Source organism: Notechis scutatus, chromosome 4 (genome assembly GCF_049901735.1).
Source record: "Notechis scutatus isolate UNSWTSFEM ecotype Mainland chromosome 4, rNotScu1.2, whole genome shotgun sequence".
NCBI lineage: Eukaryota > Metazoa > Chordata > Lepidosauria > Squamata > Elapidae > Notechis > Notechis scutatus.
The window spans coordinates 39,289,353-39,309,230 of record NC_142012.1 but is presented as its reverse complement, the minus strand read 5'-3'; the positions used below and the strand labels follow the sequence as shown (position 1 = coordinate 39,309,230).

Genomic DNA, 19,878 nt, shown 5'->3' with positions numbered 1-19,878 from the left:
ACATCCAGGAGACCGTGGGTTGCGAAAAGTTTGTTTAAGACCTTGGTTACCGCATCTGTTGTGGTGGTCTTCATGTTGCTTACCTCCAGCCAGTTGGAGTAAGCATCCACCGTGATGAGGAATGTGTTCCCTTTTGTGGGCCCGGCAAAATCTATATGGAGTCTCGACCATGGCCCTCTGGGCGTTTCCCATTCCAATATTGGTGCTGCGGGGGGATTTGGTCTGGTTTCTTGGCAGCGCGAGCACTTGGCTACCCAGGCCTCGATCTCCTTGTCCATACCTGGCCACCAAGCATAGCTTCTGGCCAAAGCTTTAGTCCTCACAATCCCGGGTGCCCTTCGTGTAATAGTTTTAATACTTTCCCTTGCAGTTTTTCCGGTATGACCACCCTGTCCCCCATAGCAAACACCCTTTCTGTAGTGACAGTTCTGTTTGCCGGTTTCGGAATGTCCTGAATGCTTCATCATTGTCTTTCTCTGGCCATCCCTTTTCTACCCAATGTAATACCCGCGCCAGACGCTTGTCTTTATTAGTCTCTCGGGCAATGTCTGACGCGGTTATGGGTAGGTCGGGCAATGTCTCTATGCTGAGGGTGGTCGTCGTGGGAGCTGGATCGTCGTCGAGGTCGGGAAGCGGCGAGCGGCTCAACGCGTCTGCATGGGAGATCGTCTTACCGGGTCTGTGTGTGAGCCGGTAGTCGTGGCGGCGAGGAACTCAGACCACCTTGTCATCCTGGGGGATAGGATGTTCGGGGTGGCCTTGTTCCCGCCAGGATGCCCAGCAGTGGTTTGTGGTCCGTGATGAGGGTGAATCGGCGGCCGTAGAGGTACTCGTGGAACTTCTTTACCGCTGCGACGATGGCCAGTGCCTCCTTATCTAATTGGCTGTAGTTTCTTTAGGGTTTGCTGAGTGTTCTTGAAAAGAAAGCGATGGGTGCTTCTTTCCGTCTGGAAGTGTATGGCTGAGGACGGCGCCGGCGCAAATGGTGAGGCATCGCAGGTGACGGCGATGGGTAGGGTCTCATTATACTGAATGAGAACGGCATCCGAGGTGAGCAGGTCTTTGGTATTCTTGAATGCGGTGTCCTCTCGTTTCCCCCAGGTCCATTTGGCCGTCCTGTCCAGGAGCCTATGCAAAGGCTCCGCCGCGGTCGCCTTTTGGGGCAAGAACACATTGTAAAAATTTAGCAGTCCCAGGAATGCCTGCAGCTCTGTTTTGTTCTTGGGTGTGGGGGCTTCCTTTATGGCTTTGACTTTGCTTCCGGTTGGGTGGATGCCATGTCGGTCTAGGAGGTATCCCAGGAACTCGACTTGCTCTGTGCATAGCTGGCATTTCTCTTTCTTCACCTTCAGCCCGGCCCCTTTGAATTTTTCTAGCACCTCCCTTAGGCGACCCTCTAATTCCTCCTGGTTGGCTGCCGACACTAACACATCGTCAAAATAAGGGACCACCCCCTTGATTCCTCGCAGCAGCCTCTCCATGAGGCTCTGGAAAATTCCTGGGGCCACGCTGACTCCAAACTGGAGTCGGTTACAGCGAAACGCTCCCGGTGGGTGACTATAGTTTGCGCTTCGGCGGTTTCTTCATCGACCGGCAGTTGCTGATAGGCTTGTGCCAGGTCGAGCTTCGCAAAGACCTTCCCCCCCCCCCAGCGAGTGTAATAGGTGTTGCACTACTGGGACGGGGTAGGCGCTTTGTTGCAGTGCGCAATTGAGGGTGGCTTTATAGTCCCCGCAGATCCTTACTGACCCATCTGGTTTGACTGGGGTGACTATAGGGGTTTCCCACCGGGCGTGATCGATTGGCTGCAAAACCCCCTGTTTGACGAGCTTGTCAATCTGCTCGTCTATTTTCTTCCGGAGTGCAAAAGGCACCCGCCTGGGTTTTAGGCGTATGGGGGCGATATTTGGGTCTAGGTTGAAAGAGATAGGGGGGCCCTTTGTACTTGCCTAGAGTGCCGTCGAATACTTCTTGGAAATCCCTCGCCAGTTGCTGCTCCCAGTCGGCCTCTGTGGTGTGATGTATTCCCGTGACCTCGATCCCGAGCGGCGCGAACCATTGGAGTCCCAAAAGGCTGGGTCGGTTCCGGTCCACGATAGTCAGGGGGAGTTTCGCGGTGCGGTTTTTGAAAGTCACCTCGAACTGTCCGGTCCCAATGACGGGGATGCGGTTCCCTTGATAGTCCTTGATGATCAGCTTCTGGTTCTCCAGTCCTCTTTTCTGGATGTTTGGCACCAGTCGCTTGAGTTCTTTCCAGGCGACCATGGAGAGGTAGGATCCGGAGTCTACCTCCATCCGGCATGGTTCGCCCTCGATGCTCACCTCCACGTAGACCTTCCGTGCATCAGTGGTTTCGGCATGGCCGATGGTGACCGTCTGGTGGGTTTCTTCTCTCTGACGGCCTTCCCGCTTCGTCGCCCTCGGTTGTCTCGGCTCCAGCGGTTGTCGGCTTGGCGATCTCTGGCCCTCGGTGGGGTGTCGTCTCGTCCCGGCTGCTTGGTTCTCGCCGGCGGGGCTGTGTGTCTTTCTGAGCCGGCAGACTCGGGCGATGTGTCCCTTCTTGTTGCACTGCCGGCAGATCGCGTCGATGAAACGGCATTCTGATCGAAAGTGATTTCCCCCGCACCTGGCACACTGGTTCCCGACTTACGACCTCGTTGATCTCGCCGGTCCCGTCCTGTTTGTAGCGGTGGACGTCTTCCTCCTCGTCCGTGGTCTCGGAGGCGGAGTCCAGGTCCCCGTGGTGTGTGGTGGTCTCCTGTCGGCTTGCCTCAGGGGTTTCAGTGCGGTCCCCGTTCTCTGCCCTCCGAAGTCTGGCTGCGGACTTCCGGGTGGCTTCGGCCGCGGAAGCTTCGGCCAGGGCGTCCCGAGGTCGATGTTGCCTTTTGCCATCAGTCGACTTTTTAGTGCCTGATCCCGGAGGCCTAGGACCACGCGGTCTCGGAGGACATCGTCCAGGTCCCGGAACTCGCACATCCCCCAAGGTCCCGCAGGCGGCTATGAAGTCGCTGATGCTCTCGTCCTGCCGCTGGTTCCGCCGATAGAACTCATCCCGCCGGATGAGGATGGGTACGGTGGGGCGTAGTGGTTCCGAAGGAGTGGCTCGAGGTCGGCCCAGTCCATTTCCTTCACATCCTCGGGCTTCGCTAGGGCTTTGGCCATCTTAAACACCGCGGGCCCGCAGTGTGTGAGGAAACGGCCCTTTTCTTGTGCCCGTTCGCATCCTTCAAATTGCTACTTTGAGGAACATTAGGAATCTATCCGTGTATGATTCCCAGTCCTCGGTAGCGGGGTTGAAGGGTGCTGGTGGGGTCATGCTGGCCATCTCGTCGGTCTTTGTCTTCCTCGGGACACGTGCTCGGTGGTCAGTCTCTGGATTCCATCCTCGTCGCCAGTGTCGTGTCCGTCGCGGGAAGGAAGCTCAGAGTCAGTGACTTGGTTTCAGCTCTTTATTGGCTCTGGGTACAGCTTAACTTGGAGAGGAAAAACGGCGGCTTTTATTTCCGAGCCGCGTCGGCCGCGGCCAATGGCACCGCTTCGAATCTCCCGCGACTAGTTTCCACCAATCGCGGGGGATTCGCAGCGGGCCAATCAGTGCGGCTCGCTCGACCAATCCGGTCGCCGCGCGCTTTAGCCAATCGCGACGCGGGGCTACGAGTATGTAAATTGACTGTACAGAACAATTGTAGGCTAGACTGAATAGTTGAAAGAAACCTGAATAATTATCTTGACAGGAAATCAATTTCTGTAGTCATCAAGAAATACCACAGGGATGCATCCATGAAGTCAACGCTGACCAACTCAAATGAGATTTTACCCTTTTTCAAATAAATTTTAAACATTTACTTATTAGGGAAAATACCACGTATAAGGCAGCACACAGGTATAGTATAAAATTCTACTGATAGAAAACAGCAGTAGGTTTTATGGTGATCAATATTTGTCAAGGAGAGCTTTTCATAGCTTAGCGAGGCTCTATGGTGAAAAGGAGTCTAACCTTGAGTGCTTCCATGCCTGCTTGAATCACAGGAGCAAAGACTGTCTCACTCTCATTTGTATCTCCAAACATCTCAGGAATCTGGTCCAGCAAACTAGAGAAAGGAAGAAAAAATTGGTTGTTCAAAAGACTGGACTAGACAGAAGAAACAATCCTTCTGCAGCTCTGGTGCTCAAGTCCCATAATAAAAAAAGTAGCTTGCCTACTATGGGACTTATTTTCAATTAAAATGTTTATGAAAGCTGGGAAATAATAAACATCCATTTTTTCCCCATTATCAGTCTTTTCAACACTAGTGCATGGTGGTTTTTTTTACAAATATAATTAGATATTAATATGATAAAAACGTATAAAATATTTGCTTACTTGTTTATAACAGATTGTGATTCTTGGAAGTTGACAAGGAAGCCATCCAACAAAGGTACAAACACTTCACTGACATCAGTGACTACCATCATTTGAGGTTGTGCAAGAGTACTTTTTACATTGAAGAAGTGAAGGATTTTATTGTAAGTGACAAATCCAACCCGAATTGTTGAAACGTCTTGTTCCTCTCTTGAAGAGAAATAGTTTTAGAAAATATAGTTACAGGAAATGTTTTTACCCCTTTATCTTCATCTTACCCAAACATTTGAATTTTATCTGAACATATTAGAGAAAAGACTTCATCCACACATATGTATAGGACAGATACATATGTGTATAGGACATTTCTGGACAGTTATATGAGGTAGAATCTGGGTCTGAGTTAGAAAGAATAAATCAACTACGGAGAACACTGACGGACTTTTAAAGCAAGCATTGGATTAGACACCCAATGGTGTTTTTTTGTTTTTGTTTTTTAAAGGTAACTATATAAATCATGTATACTTCAGAAGTATTTTTAATTATTTTGTTTTAATTAAAGCTACCTTTAAAAAACCAAGTTAGATTGGATAAGTAGCCTGGTGGACACCAAAGAGATAAACACTGGTACTGCGCTGAGCGTGCTCGTGCCTCACTCCCTTGATCCTTCATTATGGGGATGAAAAGAGCACTATCCTTTTACACTATGAATTCAGCTATGCAAAGATTTGGGCATTGAGATGAATCTCAACGTAACCATGAGTTATATATGAGGATACCTGATGAACCAATAAAGAAACTTTTTATAGATGCTTTGTAGAGTTATGTGTCTGCCTTTATACATTCAGTCAGTAATTAAAGGGCAGAACAGGTACCTCTATGAACTATTCTGGATCGCTGTTATAATAGTCCCAGGCACTTTTTTCTTCAACCCACTTATCTTACTGCCTTCTAAACACTCCTACTGACAAAATAACACTAGAATCTCCTTAATTCAGACTCAAACCTCAGATGGCTTTATTGTGTGTGTGTGGGGTGGGGCATGCCGCTTTCTTGCTCATAATATAGAGGCTATTTGCTTTTAGACCTGCGCTTTCCTGATGGCTTCCCACCCAAGCTCTATTCAGGTGCAGCCCTGCTTTGCTTTTGGGGTTTGGCAGAGATAAGCTTGATCCTCTTAAGTTGGCTTAAGAAAGAGAGAGAAGGAAAATCCAAACAAATTATAAATATGTGGCAGTTTGGGTCTTCTTCATTACATTAAATATTTTCTTGAAACAGAGGGCAGGGAATTGAAGATGACAACATGATGTGCATCATTATGCATCATTACAGAAATGAAAGCAGAAGATAATTCATTTATTGTTCAATTCATCTTTACCCCTCAGTAGTTTCTAAATTAAGAATATCACTGGTTTTGCTGAATATTTATTATACTTTTTTCTTACTTTGGAAGTCTGTTCAGTACAGTTTTTAGTTCTTCACAAATGAGCTTAACAAGACCACTTTTTATGTTGTTGTATGACACATCAATCATAAAAATATAGGCTGGTGGCTGAGGAGGCTTGTTGTTCTATGAAAAAGAAGGGGAAAAACCAATAGTAGTATGACAAATTAGATTATTTTTCCAAGGTTCTCAAACCAACCATGAAATAGTACAAATACTGTACTACTACTACTACTACTGTACTCCTATTATTACTATTACATACACTATTTATAGCCAATTTAAGACTCAATCTATTCTGATATTAAGATTCATTTCAGTGAAAGTATTGCAACATTATAAAATCTAAGCACAATATATTGGGCTAATTTTCTACTAATAATCTATCTTTTATTTATTATTCTGTTTTCACACTTTTCTTTGTCATGAAATTTATAATTATGCAGCTATTGCATGAAAATATGATCTAACCACATAACATGATGTAGTCATTTCAAACTGTACTGTGACATCATTAAAAGTCAGGCATATCCTTTGACTGCCAAGTGACTAATGCAGAAGAAAAAGGAGTGGGAAATTTTCATCAAGATGATGATGCAAAGTGAAAAGATATAAACACTACGATGTGTAACACGGGGATGCAGAATACGTGCTTACTTATAAAGGGATATAATGTTCACTGTATCCCATTTGCACTTCCCTAATACCACCTTGTTTAAGCTACAAGGCACAAGGGACTGAAGGGTGAAAAATACATTATTTATAATAATATCCTGTTCCTCCTCCTACATGTGGAATGTTCTCATATATTTATTCCCTTTCATATGTTTTATATGTGCATGTACATATGTTTCCTACATTCTGGAGTTGTGAAATATTCTGATGTTCCACAATTTTACTTCACTCTGACAGCAGAATGATCAGGTATTTTATGAACTTAAGGTAGTAATAATATTAATCAATAGTTTAAGCAGGCAAAAATGTGTTTGTCAGATCTTCTCTGAAGAAAATACTCAGCATTAAGACAATTTATGAGAATACTCTTAAGGATATCAGTTATCCACTGCAAGCACTCATAAGTCATCTTTGCTCCAGAAACATAAAAATGATAAAACATTTCCTCTGCTCCAATCTAACACAGACTATCCCTTGAAGCTAAATATAAAGTTAGAAAATACTCCCTTGTTTCCTCTTTCAAATAATGAGCCTGAACTCTTAGCAGGAGTAGAATGCTTTATGAAAACTACTTCCTGTGCTATAAGTAACTCATAAAGCTCCTCTTTACATTCATAGGTTAATTGCTGAAAACCAACAACAAGGCAATTAGGAATGCAACTCCAAGAAATTGCAACAAAAGTCATTATGTTAACAATAACGACTGTTTCTTCTCCTTTCAGTTGTAGAGAAAATGATGTCGCTCAGAGAAATAAGAGAACTACAGAAATGTATAAAGTCTGAGTTTTTAAAAGCTTTTCTAATCAATCCCCAAATACTACCATAAAACACCTATCTGTGTATTAAATTCTACCTAGATATTTATCATCATGGCTAATATTTCTACATATTTATCATCAATAAACAGAATAGAAAGTTCTCTTTTCCTGAGATATTGAGGTGGACGATTCAAACATCTTCCGGCAAATTATAAATGCTCTACACTAGTTGAGAAAGTTTCAGCATGAAATACCAGTTATAAAAGAAGCATGGACAGTTGGTCATTTAGCTTAATTATGAACATTTTACAAACGAGACAGAAAAAAACAATCAAATCAAATCAACCTTTATTGTGAGAGTCCCTAACCCAGTGACTCTTACTAACAAACACATTATCTTATTGCTAATCCTACAACACTTTATCCACGAGATTATCCAGAAATTCATGCAAGGTCAAGAACAACACATAGGATGTAAAATTATAGCGAAGAGAATTTTGAGGTCATCTGATCCACTCATTGCTCAGTGGAGGATTCATTGCAGTATCTCTAGAGAAAACTACCAGACTTTATTTGAAGACTTCTAGCAAATGATAACATTCCATTTCATGTGACCACCTGTTCCACAGACTGACACTTCTATATTTTGGAATTTCCTGTTGATGTATGGTACTTCATTGTACCTTTAACCCATTGATTCAGGTCCCGATCTTGGTCCAGTTTCAGCTATCTGGTGCAATAGAGAACATGCTTATTCTCTCTTTCATGTGATGGGGATTTGAAAATTGCTATTGTATCTCTCCTCAGTTGTCTTTTATAGGTTAAACATATCCAGATCCTTTAACTGTTCCTAATAGGCTGGGCTGGTTTTAGGCTAAGGCTAAGGCTGGGTAGGCACTGGCTCAGGATTATAAAATTTAGGGGGTGGGCAATGCCACTCCTTCTTCCAAATCACTCTAAAAATCCAAATCTCCACATCAGTGGGAAGTGACACCATCAAACAATATAGCTATTGCCCTATACTTTTGAACTGACATTGTTTAATGGCTTTTCCCCCCATGACTCTTCACTATCTTAGTAGCCCTACTCTATACCAAGGATGTCAAACTCACGTTGTCACGGCAGCATCACGTGACATATTGGGACTTTCCCTCCTTCGCTAAACCAGGCATGGGCATGGCCATCGCGTGACGCATCCAGTCCATGGGCCGGGAGTTTTGACAACCCTGCTCTATACTTTCGCCAACTGGTCACAGTCCTGTTTGAACTGAGGTGCCGAGAACTGAAAACTGAGCAGAGCAAAACAATCATTTACATTGTTCTTAACTGTATGGTCCTGTTTAAGGAACCCAACACAGGATTTAGCTCTTAGCAGCCATATCACACAGGTGGTTCATACTAACTTTTTGACTCATGTGGTCAAAAAGGAGAACCAGACAGATGTGCTTTGAAACGTTAAAGATTCCAAGTGAAATCAGTGGGGGAACTCAGCTTACCAGGTTATCAGGTTGCAATTTTATGAGACTTAGTGTATTCTGTGAAGTGAGACAATTTATAATAGCGTTCTGTGCAAATACAAAAAAAAAAAAAAAAAAAAACCAAAATAACAAATTTGGCAATCATATTAAGCATGTAACCTGAGCAGATGAATTATACAATTCAATTGGATTATATTTCATATTGCTCTAGGTGTACATTTTAATTTTAAATAGATAGGGCTGCACTCTTTCTATAGATACAATATGTAAATCTCTGATTTAGCACATATTGCAATTTTTTCCATGCTGATCAGACTTACCTTGCAATAATCTAAAGTAGCAACATACTCATATGATCCAAGTGATAGCTCTGGTCTTTCATAATGGTCTATTCTTCTACCAATGTGATCCAGATGTTGAAAATAAAATGGAGGAACTAAAAAAGAGAAGGGATTACTTTTTCCTTTTGTTCAACAGAAATAACCACATAAAATCTCAGGGTATTGTTCTGAAAGTGATAGTACCTGATATGCAATAGATTTTACATGAAAGGAACAGTGATGCAAGGAACTCTTTGTATTGATTTTGCTTTACAATTGTTGGCAACGATGAAACCACTTGTAATATAAGTTCACATTTACAACCAAATATATCCACCTTAAAGAGATTTCTTTTACTTGTTTCATCCCTATTCTTTCTGTCAATCTAATCACACATCTTTCAGTTTTAGGATTTAAGAGAGTTTTTATATGCTGCTTGTCCAGTGAGGTGTCTTACTGGTTACTCTAGTATTTGCATGTTACGCAATTGCAATATCCATTGCACAGCTTTCAACATGGTAAGTGCATTTCCTTTAGACCAGGGCTGTCAAACTCTCAGCCCATGGGCCGGATGCATCACATGCTGGCCACGCCCCTGCCGGGTTTAGCAAAGGGGAAAAATCCAGATACATCACATGATGATGTGAGTTTGACACCTCTGCTTTAGAGTATGCTAAAATGCAAAGGGAGGGAAGAAGAAAAGAACTGGGGTGGGCTTGGATTGCCTCTAAAAGTATTCGGAAAAGGCTGATCCTGCACCTCAAAAGAAACCAAGAGATTTTTGTTCTCTGTGGCAAAAGCAAGAGGGGCTGCCTCTACATTTTTCTTATCTGGTGCAATTAGATTTAAGGATTTGAAAAGAAAAAGGGCTTTCCTTAGATCTGTCCTTGAGGAAAAGCAGCTTGCTGGCAGTAGACAGCAATTGAAAAAAAAATCAGCACACCAGACAAATGCAAAAATATACTAGAACAATATATCTTACACTGAACTATTTCATGTGTGTAAATAACAAAGATAAATAATGGCTGTGAAATGCAGCAGCTCTCAGATCTCAAACAACTATTCATTGTAGAAACATCTGACCTCTTCCAACATTCATACAATACTCATTAGTAGCCTTTCTGTTATGAACCCAGCAAATATTTTGCACATGCAAAGTTTCAGTTTTAAAACCTTACTTGAGAGTATAAATGTATCACCTATATCTCACTCCTTAGCTGCTGCATAGGAGGCTACTGTGAACCTGTGAACTAAAATTACTATTATTTTACTATGGCCATCATTTTCTCCACAAGACTGGACATTGCCCTCATGCTTATGATGAAAATCAGAGTGCAAAAAAAAAAAATCACACAAAAGTAATATTGCAGGCATGCAAACAACTCTGTTTATAAATGGCAATATCAGTCTAAATGTTTGATAGCTCACTGTTATATACATTTGTGAGAACTTTCTGCTGAATAAACAGTCCCAGCAGCCAACTGCCTTCTCTTTCTTTCCACAGATTAAGCTTTGAGGCAAATAAGAGTTGGCATAAGTTCATGTTTAAGGTTCATGTTTCACAGTTGAAAAGATTACTGTATTAGGGAAAGCTCTGTGGCACTTTGATCCAGCTGAGGAAATCCAACTAGATGCAAGCATCTTGAAAAAGGCATTCTGGCAAAGCCTTGGGACTCACCCAGAAGTCCAGGAACTTGTATTTATGAGTCACATGCAGTTGTACTTGGACAAATATGGCATGGCATCTACTGTTCAAAGCAACTTTAAGCCTAGTAAAATTAATGGATGTTTTAACCATGGTAGTCCTCTGATATAAAGTGAGGCAAAGTCCTTAATATTTATTCTTTGCTAAGTGGTTCAAAAATGTATTTAAATCTATATAGAAAACAGTTTGATTTAATTATTATATCTTTCCTTCCTTGCCTATTTTACACAGAGTATAAAATTCACAGCTATTATTTACAAAAGTGGTCTTATAGAAAAATTCAAGTACTTTTCTAAAGAAAGATTAACTGTTCTTGCTGTTAATCTTTGCTGAGCATACCAGTACATGTATCTACATATATATCTTAGGGAAAGTCTTTCTACAAAGGTTTCTAGCTTAGCTTTGGTTGTTATACCTTATAGAAAACAGATAAGCTGTTTTGTCTTTTCAATATGAAATATTTCCAGATAATTCCTAGAGCAAAATTGAACGACTTCATTGTACATTTTCAATTGCCAGGATAATACAAGGCTTTGAGAAGTCTGCTTTCAATGAGGCAATGCATGAAGGAGCATGCTGGAATCTTTTCAATTGACAAATTCAAAATTCCAGTTCATATGAAGTAAAATGGTTAAGCAAAATACTAATTTGTCCTGGCAGGATGCAGACTCTTACTTCAATATTGCAATTTTATACCTACATGTCTTGTGATAATACACAAGAATACACATTTGAAAAATGACTGTAATGTATATTTTAATATTGGAACAGAAATAAAAAAGATGCTGAGAAGACAGAATAGGGCAGAGACTGAAGAAAGTTCAGCAGAGTTTTCCAATGGCCCTTGAGTAGAAGATTAGCATGAACATCTAATCTTCATTTCCTTTGGTCTTTTAAATTGATCATTCCTTCATTCTCTGAAACCACAGGGTTGGAAAGGGCCTATTATGTCATCATGTCCAGCCCTGTAGTCAGTTCATGAATCCAAATTAAGAATCCCTGAAATATATTGTCTAGCTTATATTTGAATATATATATATAGTATTTGAATAAATGCAAATCAATTCTTTAGTCAGGGGTGCTCCATTTAACAACTATTGCAAAACTCAGACAATAGTCATTTTTCCAAGGTTCTCAAACCAAGAGCTGAAATAGTACAAATACTGTACTACTACTACTACTACTGTACTGTCCTATTATTACTATTACATACACTATTTATAGCCAATTTAGACTCAATCTATTCTGATATTAAGATTCATTTCAGTGAAAGTATTGCAACATTATAAAATCTAAGCACAATATATTGGGCTAATTTTCTACTAATAATCTATCTTTTATTTATTATTCTGTTTTCACACTTTTCTTTGTCATGAAATTTATAATTATGCAGCTATTGCATGAAAATATGATCTAACCACATAACATGATGTAGTCATTTCAAACTGTACTGTGACATCATTAAAAGTCAGGCATATCCTTTGACTGCCAAGTGACTAATGCAGAAGAAAAGGAGTGGGAAATTTTCATCAAGATGATGATGCAAAGTGAAAAGATATAAACACTACGATGTGTAACACGGGGATGCAGAATACGTGCTTACTTATAAAGGGATATAATGTTCACTGTATCCCATTTGCACTTCCCTAATACCACCTTGTTTAAGCTACAAGGCACAAGGGACTGAAGGGTGAAAAATACATTTATAATAATATCCTGTTCCTCCTCCTACATGTGGAATGTTCTCATATATTTATTCCCTTTCATATGTTTTATATGTGCATGTACATATGTTCCCTACATTCTGGAGTTGTGAAATATTCTGATGTTCCACAATTTTACTTCACTCTGACAGCAGAATGATCAGGTATTTTATGAACTTAAGGTAGTAATAATATTAATCAATAGTTTAAGCAGGCAAAAATGTGTTTGTCAGATCTTCTCTGAAGAAAATACTCAGCATTAAGACAATTTATGAGAATACTCTTAAGGATATCAGTTATCCACTGTAAGCACTCATAAGTCATCTTTGCTCCAGAAACATAAAAATGATAAAACATTTCCTCTGCTCCAATCTAACACGGACTATCCCTTGAAGCCAAATATAAAGTTAGAAAATACTCCCTTGTTTCCTCTTTCAAATAATGAGCCTGAACTCTTAGCAGGAGTAGAATGCTTTATGAAAACTACTTCCTGTGCTATAAGTAACTCATAAAGCTCCTCTTTACATTCATAGGTTAATTGCTGAAAACCAACAACAAGGCAATTAGGAATGCAACTCCAAGAAATTGCAACAAAAGTCATTATGTTAACAATAACGACTGTTTCTTCTCCTTTCAGTTGTAGAGAAAATGATGTCGCTCAGAGAAATAAGAGAACTACAGAAATGTATAAAGTCTGAGTTTTTAAAAGCTTTTCTAATCAATCCCCAAATACTACCATAAAACACCTATCTGTATATTAAATTCTACCTAGATATTTATCATCATGGCTAATATTTCTACATATTTATCATCAATAAACAGAATAGAAAGTTCTCTTTTCCTGAGATATTGAGGTGGACGATTCAAACATCTTCCGGCAAATTATAAATGCTCTACACTAGTTGAGAAAGTTTCAGCATGAAATACCAGTTATAAAAGAAGCATGGACAGTTGGTCATTTAGCTTAATTATGAACATTTTACGAACGAGACAGAAAAAAACAATCAAATCAAATCAACCTTTATTGTGAGAGTCCCTAACCCAGTGACTCTTACTAACAAACACATTATCTTATTGCTAATCCTACAACACTTTACCCACGAGATTATCCAGAAATTCATGCAAGGTCAAGAACAACACATAGGATGTAAAATTATAGCCGAAGAGAATTTTGAGGTCATCTGATCCACTCATTGCTCAGTGGAGGATTCATTGCAGTATCTCTAAGAGAAAACTATCCAGACTTTATTTGAAGACTTCTAGCAAATGATAACATTCCATTTCATGTGACCACCTGTTCCACAGACTGACACTTCTATATTTTGGAATTTCCTGTTGATGTATGGTACTTCATTGTACCTTTAACCCATTGATTCAGGTCCCGATCTTGGTCCAGTTTCAGCTATCTGGTGCAATAGAGAACATGCTTATTCTCTCTTTCATGTGATGGGGATTTGAAAATTGCTATTGTATCTCTCCTCAGTTGTCTTTTATAGGTTAAACATATCCAGATCCTTTAACTGTTCCTAATAGGCTGGGCTGGTTTTAGGCTAAGGCTAAGGCTGGGTAGGCACTGGCTCAGGATTATAAAATTTAGCGGGTGGGCAATGCCACTCCTTCTTCCAAATCACTCTAAAAATCCAAATCTCCACATCAGTGGGAAGTGACACCATCAAACAATATAGCTATTGCCCTATACTTTTGAACTGACATTGTTTAATGGCTTTTCCCCCCATGACTCTTCACTATCTTAGTAGCCCTACTCTATACCAAGGATGTCAAACTCACGTTGTCACGGCAGCATCACGTGACATATTGGGACTTTCCCCTCCTTCGCTAAACCAGGCATGGGCATGGCCATCGCGTGACGCATCCAGTCCATGGGCCGGGAGTTTTGACAACCCTGCTCTATACTTTCACCAACTGGTCAGTCCTGTTTGAACTGAGGTGCCGAGAACTGAAAACTGAGCAGAGCAAAACAATCATTTACATTGTTCTTAACTGTATGGTCCTGTTTAAGGAACCCAACACAGGAGTTAGCTCTTAGCAGCCATATCACACAGGTGGTTCATACTAACTTTTTGACTCATGTGGTCAAAAAGGAGAACCAGACAGATGTGCTTTGAAACGTTAGAGATTCCAAGTGAAATCAGTGGGGGAACTCAGCTTACCAGGTTATCAGGTTGCAATTTTATGAGACTTAGTGTATTCTGTGAAGTGAGACAATTTATAATAGCGTTCTGTGCAAATACAAAAAAAAAAAAAACCCAAAAGAACCAATTTGGCAATCATATTAAGCATGTAACCTGAGCAGATGAATTATACAATTCAATTGGATTATATTTCATATTGCTCTAGGTGTACATTTTAATTTTAAATAGATAGGGCTGCACTCTTTTTACAGATACAATATGTAAATCTCTGATTTAGCACATATTGCAATTTTTTCCATGCTGATCAGACTTACCTTGCAATAATCTAAAGTAGCAACATACTCATATGATCCAAGTGATAGCTCTGGTCTTTCATAATGGTCTATTCTTCTACCAATGTGATCCAGATGTTGAAAATAAAATGGAGGAACTAAAAAAAGAGAAGGGATTACTTTTTCCTTTTGTTCAACAGAAATAACCACATAAAATCTCAGGGTATTGTTCTGAAAGTGATAGTACCTGATATGCAATAGATTTTACATGAAAGGAACAGTGATGCAAGGAACTCTTTGTATTGATTTTGCTTTACAATTGTTGGCAACGATGAAACCACTTGTAATATAAGTTCACATTTATAACCAAATATATCCACCTTAAAGAGATTTCTTTTACTTGTCTCATCCCTATTCTTTCTGTCAATCTAATCACACATCTTTCAGTTTTAGGATTTAAGAGAGTTTTTGATATGCTGCTTGTCCAGTGAGGTGTCTTACTGGTTACTCTAGTATTTGCATGTTACGCAATTGCAATATCCATTGCACAGCTTTCAACATGGTAAGTGCATTTCCTTTAGACCAGGGCTGTCAAACTCTCAGCCCATGGGCCGGATGCATCACATGCTGGCCACGCCCCTGCCGGGTTTAGCAAAGGGGGAAAAATCCAGATACATCACATGATGATGTGAGTTTGACACCTCTGCTTTAGAGTATGCTAAAATGCAAAGGGAGGGAAGAAGAAAAGAACTGGGGTGGGCTTGGATTGCCTCTAAAAGTATTCGGAAAAGGCTGATCCTGCACCTCAAAAGAAACCAAGAGATTTTTGTTCTCTGTGGCAAAAGCAAAGAGGGGCTGCCTCTACATTTTTTCTTATCTGGTGCAATTAGATTTAAGGATTTGAAAAGAAAAAGGGCTTTCCTTAGATCTGTCCTTGAGGAAAAGCAGCTTGCTGGCAGTAGACAGCAATTGAAAAAAAAATCAGCACACCAGACAAATGCAAAAATATACTAGAACAATATATCTTACACTGAACTATTTCATGTGTGTAAATAACAAAGATAAATAATGGCTGTGAAATGCAGCAGCTCTCAGATCTCAAACAACTATTCATTGTAGAAACATCTGACCTCTTCCAACATTCATACAATACTCATTAGTAGCCTTTCTGTTATGAACCCAGCAAATATTTTGCACATGCAAAGTTTCAGTTTTAAAACCTTACTTGAGAGTATAAATGTATCACCTATATCTCACTCCTTAGCTGCTGCATAGGAGGCTACTGTGAACCTGTGAACTAAAATTACTATTATTTTACTATGGCCATCATTTTCTCCACAAGACTGGACATTGCCCTCATGCTTATGATGAAAATCAGAGTGCAAAAAAAAAAAAAAAAAATCACACAAAAGTAATATTGCAGGCATGCAAACAACTCTGTTTATAAATGGCAATATCAGTCTAAATGTTTGATAGCTCACTGTTATATACATTTGTGAGAACTTTCTGCTGAATAAACAGTCCCAGCAGCCAACTGCCTTCTCTTTCTTTCCACAGATTAAGCTTTGAGGCAAATAAGAGTTGGCATAAGTTCATGTTTAAGGTTCATGTTTCACAGTTGAAAAGATTACTGTATTAGGGAAAGCTCTGTGGCACTTTGATCCAGCTGAGGAAATCCAACTAGATGCAAGCATCTTGAAAAAGGCATTCTGGCAAAGCCTTGGGACTCACCCAGAAGTCCAGGAACTTGTATTTATGAGTCACATGCAGTTGTACTTGGACAAATATGGCATGGCATCTACTGTTCAAAGCAACTTTAAGCCTAATAAAATTAATGGTTGTTTTAACCATGGTAGTCCTCTGATATAAAGTGAGGCAAAGTCCTTAATATTTATTCTTTGCTAAGTGGTTCAAAAATGTATTTAAATCTATATAGAAAACAGTTTGATTTAATTATTATATCTTTCCTTCCTTGCCTATTTTACACAGAGTATAAAATTCACAGCTATTATTTACAAAAGTGGTCTTATAGAAAAATTCAAGTACTTTTCTAAAGAAAGATTAACTGTTCTTGCTGTTAATCTTTGCTGAGCATACCCAGTACATGTATCTACATATATATCTTAGGGAAAGTCTTTCTACAAAGGTTTCTAGCTTAGCTTTGGTTGTTATACCTTATAGAAAACAGATAAGCTGTTTTGTCTTTTCAATATGAAATATTTCCAGATAATTCCTAGAGCAAAAATTGAACGACTTCATTGTACATTTTCAATTGCCAGGATAATACAAGGCTTTGAGAAGTCTGCTTTCAATGAGGCAATGCATGAAGGAGCATGCTGGAATCTTTTCAATAGACAAATTCAAAATTCCAGTTCATATGAAGTAAAATGGTTAAGCAAAATACTAATTTGTCCTGGCAGGATGCAGACTCTTACTTCAATATTGCAATTTTATACCTACATGTCTTGTGATAATACACAAGAATACACATTTGAAAAATGACTGTAATGTGTATTTTCATATTGGAACAGAAATAAAAAAGATGCTGAGAAGACAGAATAGGGCAGAGACTGAAGAAAGTTCAGCAGAGTTTTCCAATGGCCCTTGAGTAGAAGATTAGCATGAACATCTAATCTTCATTTCCTTTGGTCTTTTTAAATTGATCATTCCTTCATTCTCTGAAACCACAGGGTTGGAAAGGGCCTATTATGTCATCATGTCCAGCCCTGTAGTCAGTTCATGAATCCAAATTAAGAATCCCTGAAATATATTGTCTAGCTTATATTTGAATATATATATATAGTATTTGAATAAATGCAAATCAATTCTTTAGTCAGGGGTGCTCCATTTAACAACTATTGCAAAACTCAGAAATAGTCATAATTTTCAAGCAATAGCTTTATTCAAAAGACAAGAGCTGCATCAAAACACATTTAACCTTCTTTGCTCTTCAGCACTGTCTCTGGAAACAACTGAGATGCACACATTCTTTTTACACTAGATGAGATTTCCACATAAGTGACACATTTTTTAAGAAACAGTATTTCTATTTGGAATAATGTGAAAGATTATGTGTGTTTTTTTAAATTAACTTAACTTTTTTAAAATTTATTTGGAGAATGAGTTTTCTATCATTTCAAAAACAACAACCAGAAAACCAACGCAACTTACCATCATTCACACAGTTACAAAATCCACACTGATATTTTCTTCCTCCCTCAATGAACTGCATGAAAGGACACATGTAAGCTTTACATCGATTGCATCGAATTGGTCCATTTTCCCCAAGGTTTACCAAATAAAGTGGTGTCTGCAGAGATTTTGAAAAAAATGGTGATGTAACTTGAATAGGTCAGTGCCCTGACTATAGATAGTTACACCTGAAGGGTCACTGGTTTCATATGGTTATGAGGGAGCATTTAAATTACCAGTTTTCTCAATGAATTTGAATCCTGTGGGCTTTCTTCCACTTAGTATTTTTTTAATGTTTTGTAATTTACTGTACTGTTCTTGTTGATTGAATCAACATGAGCTATCACTGCATGCATCAATACTTCACAATGTAAAAGTATCTCTAAAAAAATTACATTATCCTTAACTAACACAAAGTAGTTCACTAATCATATATCACTCAAGCTTTTCTTATGGGAGAGTTCAGTACAAATCTTTCCCACTAAAATGAATGGGATTTGAAAGTACTTAATTTTGGGCTAAATCTCTCCATTGTAAACAAAAATTAGAGCACCTAATTGTATATAATTGCATAGTATAACATAGTGACAATATTTATTCGGAAATAATTATCATACCGGTAATAATGACAAGGTTTCTACTAAGAATGTGCAATGTACTTATGAATATATAAATACAATAGCCATAGCACTTAGACTTATATAACACTTCATAGTGCTTTACAGCACTTTCTGAGAAGTTTACAAATGTCAGCATATTTTCCCCACAAATATGGGTCCTCATTTTACCAACCTCAGAAGGATGGAAAGTTTAATCAACCTTGAACCAGTCAGGATTGAGCTCCTGACAGTGGACAGAGTTAGCCTGCAACACTGCATTATAACCACTGTCACAATGGCTCTGAAATTTTTTGTCAATATGAACTTCAGCACATTAGATGCACAAAAAAACAGTAAAAATCTTATTTCAATAGATTAATTTTAGTCAGCCAATTTGTGGATCATTAAAATTCTTTTCCCCCTTCATTTACATTGTTAATCACTAGATATCCAGTGCATTTCTATATGACAGGATGTGTCTCTCTCACATACTAGTGTAAAGATAAGGGCATCAATTTAGGTGACCACAATAGATAGCAACTATAAGTTATTATCTCAAAGCAAGAGATATAAAGTTAATTTTTAAATTTTGAACATTTTCCACTTCAAAATCTATAGGATTTAACAAAAGAGATAAACATACATAATTTCATCTAGTGAAACTCACAGGGTAAGGAATAAAGTCTTCTAAACTCAGCAAGAATTATTTTGAATAAAAATACATGAAACTGGACTGTTTGAGCTGGATTGTGTCCAATATGCTAGTAGTTTGGTTACAGCATTTAAATGGTGTTGTCATTAACGCAATTATTTATTTGCTTTGATTTATGAACATTATATTATTTAATCTACCACTTCTTTCAGTGAAATTGTTTTGTATTGAAACATGGCTATGTTAAGAAAAATAATTTGTGAGCAATTTATCGTCCATGAATTATTTCTTCAAATCAGCAAGTTCAAAAGAAATGCTCAAAAAAGTCATTGGTTGAGGTTAACAGGCTGCAGATATATTAATCTGCTTGCTTGTATCTAATATGTCACTAGAGACACACTGAATGAAATCAAAACAAAATAGATTTTTCTAATGATTTCTTATTAGAAATAGAAAGGTTATCTTTGTACTTATTCTGATGTCCATAAAAAACTCAAGTTAGCAACATATCATTTTGACTTCACACTGAATGTTTTTAAGAATTGTCTTGCTTTTTTAATTGTCAGTTAAATACAAATTAAATAC

General features: G+C 39.0%; 1 protein-coding gene and 1 long non-coding RNA gene across 2 annotated transcripts in view; one reads left to right on the top strand and one right to left on the bottom strand.

The window, feature by feature from the left end:
- LOC113411823 (uncharacterized) overlaps positions 1–19,878 on the top strand; it is a 246,839-nt gene that overhangs the window by 95,500 nt on the left and 131,461 nt on the right. The window lies entirely within an intron of this gene.
- SEC24D (SEC24 homolog D, COPII component) overlaps positions 1–19,878 on the bottom strand; it is a 74,721-nt gene that overhangs the window by 20,854 nt on the left and 33,989 nt on the right. Inside the window, exons 9-13 of the mRNA XM_087963192.1 lie at positions 18,022–18,160; positions 14,893–15,008; positions 5,788–5,912; positions 4,364–4,552; positions 3,998–4,091 (exon numbers count right to left, since the gene is read on the bottom strand). Coding sequence (XP_087819318.1) covers positions 3,998–4,091; positions 4,364–4,552; positions 5,788–5,912; positions 14,893–15,008; positions 18,022–18,160 — 663 coding nt within the window. The remainder of the gene's footprint in view (positions 1–3,997; positions 4,092–4,363; positions 4,553–5,787; positions 5,913–14,892; positions 15,009–18,021; positions 18,161–19,878) is intronic.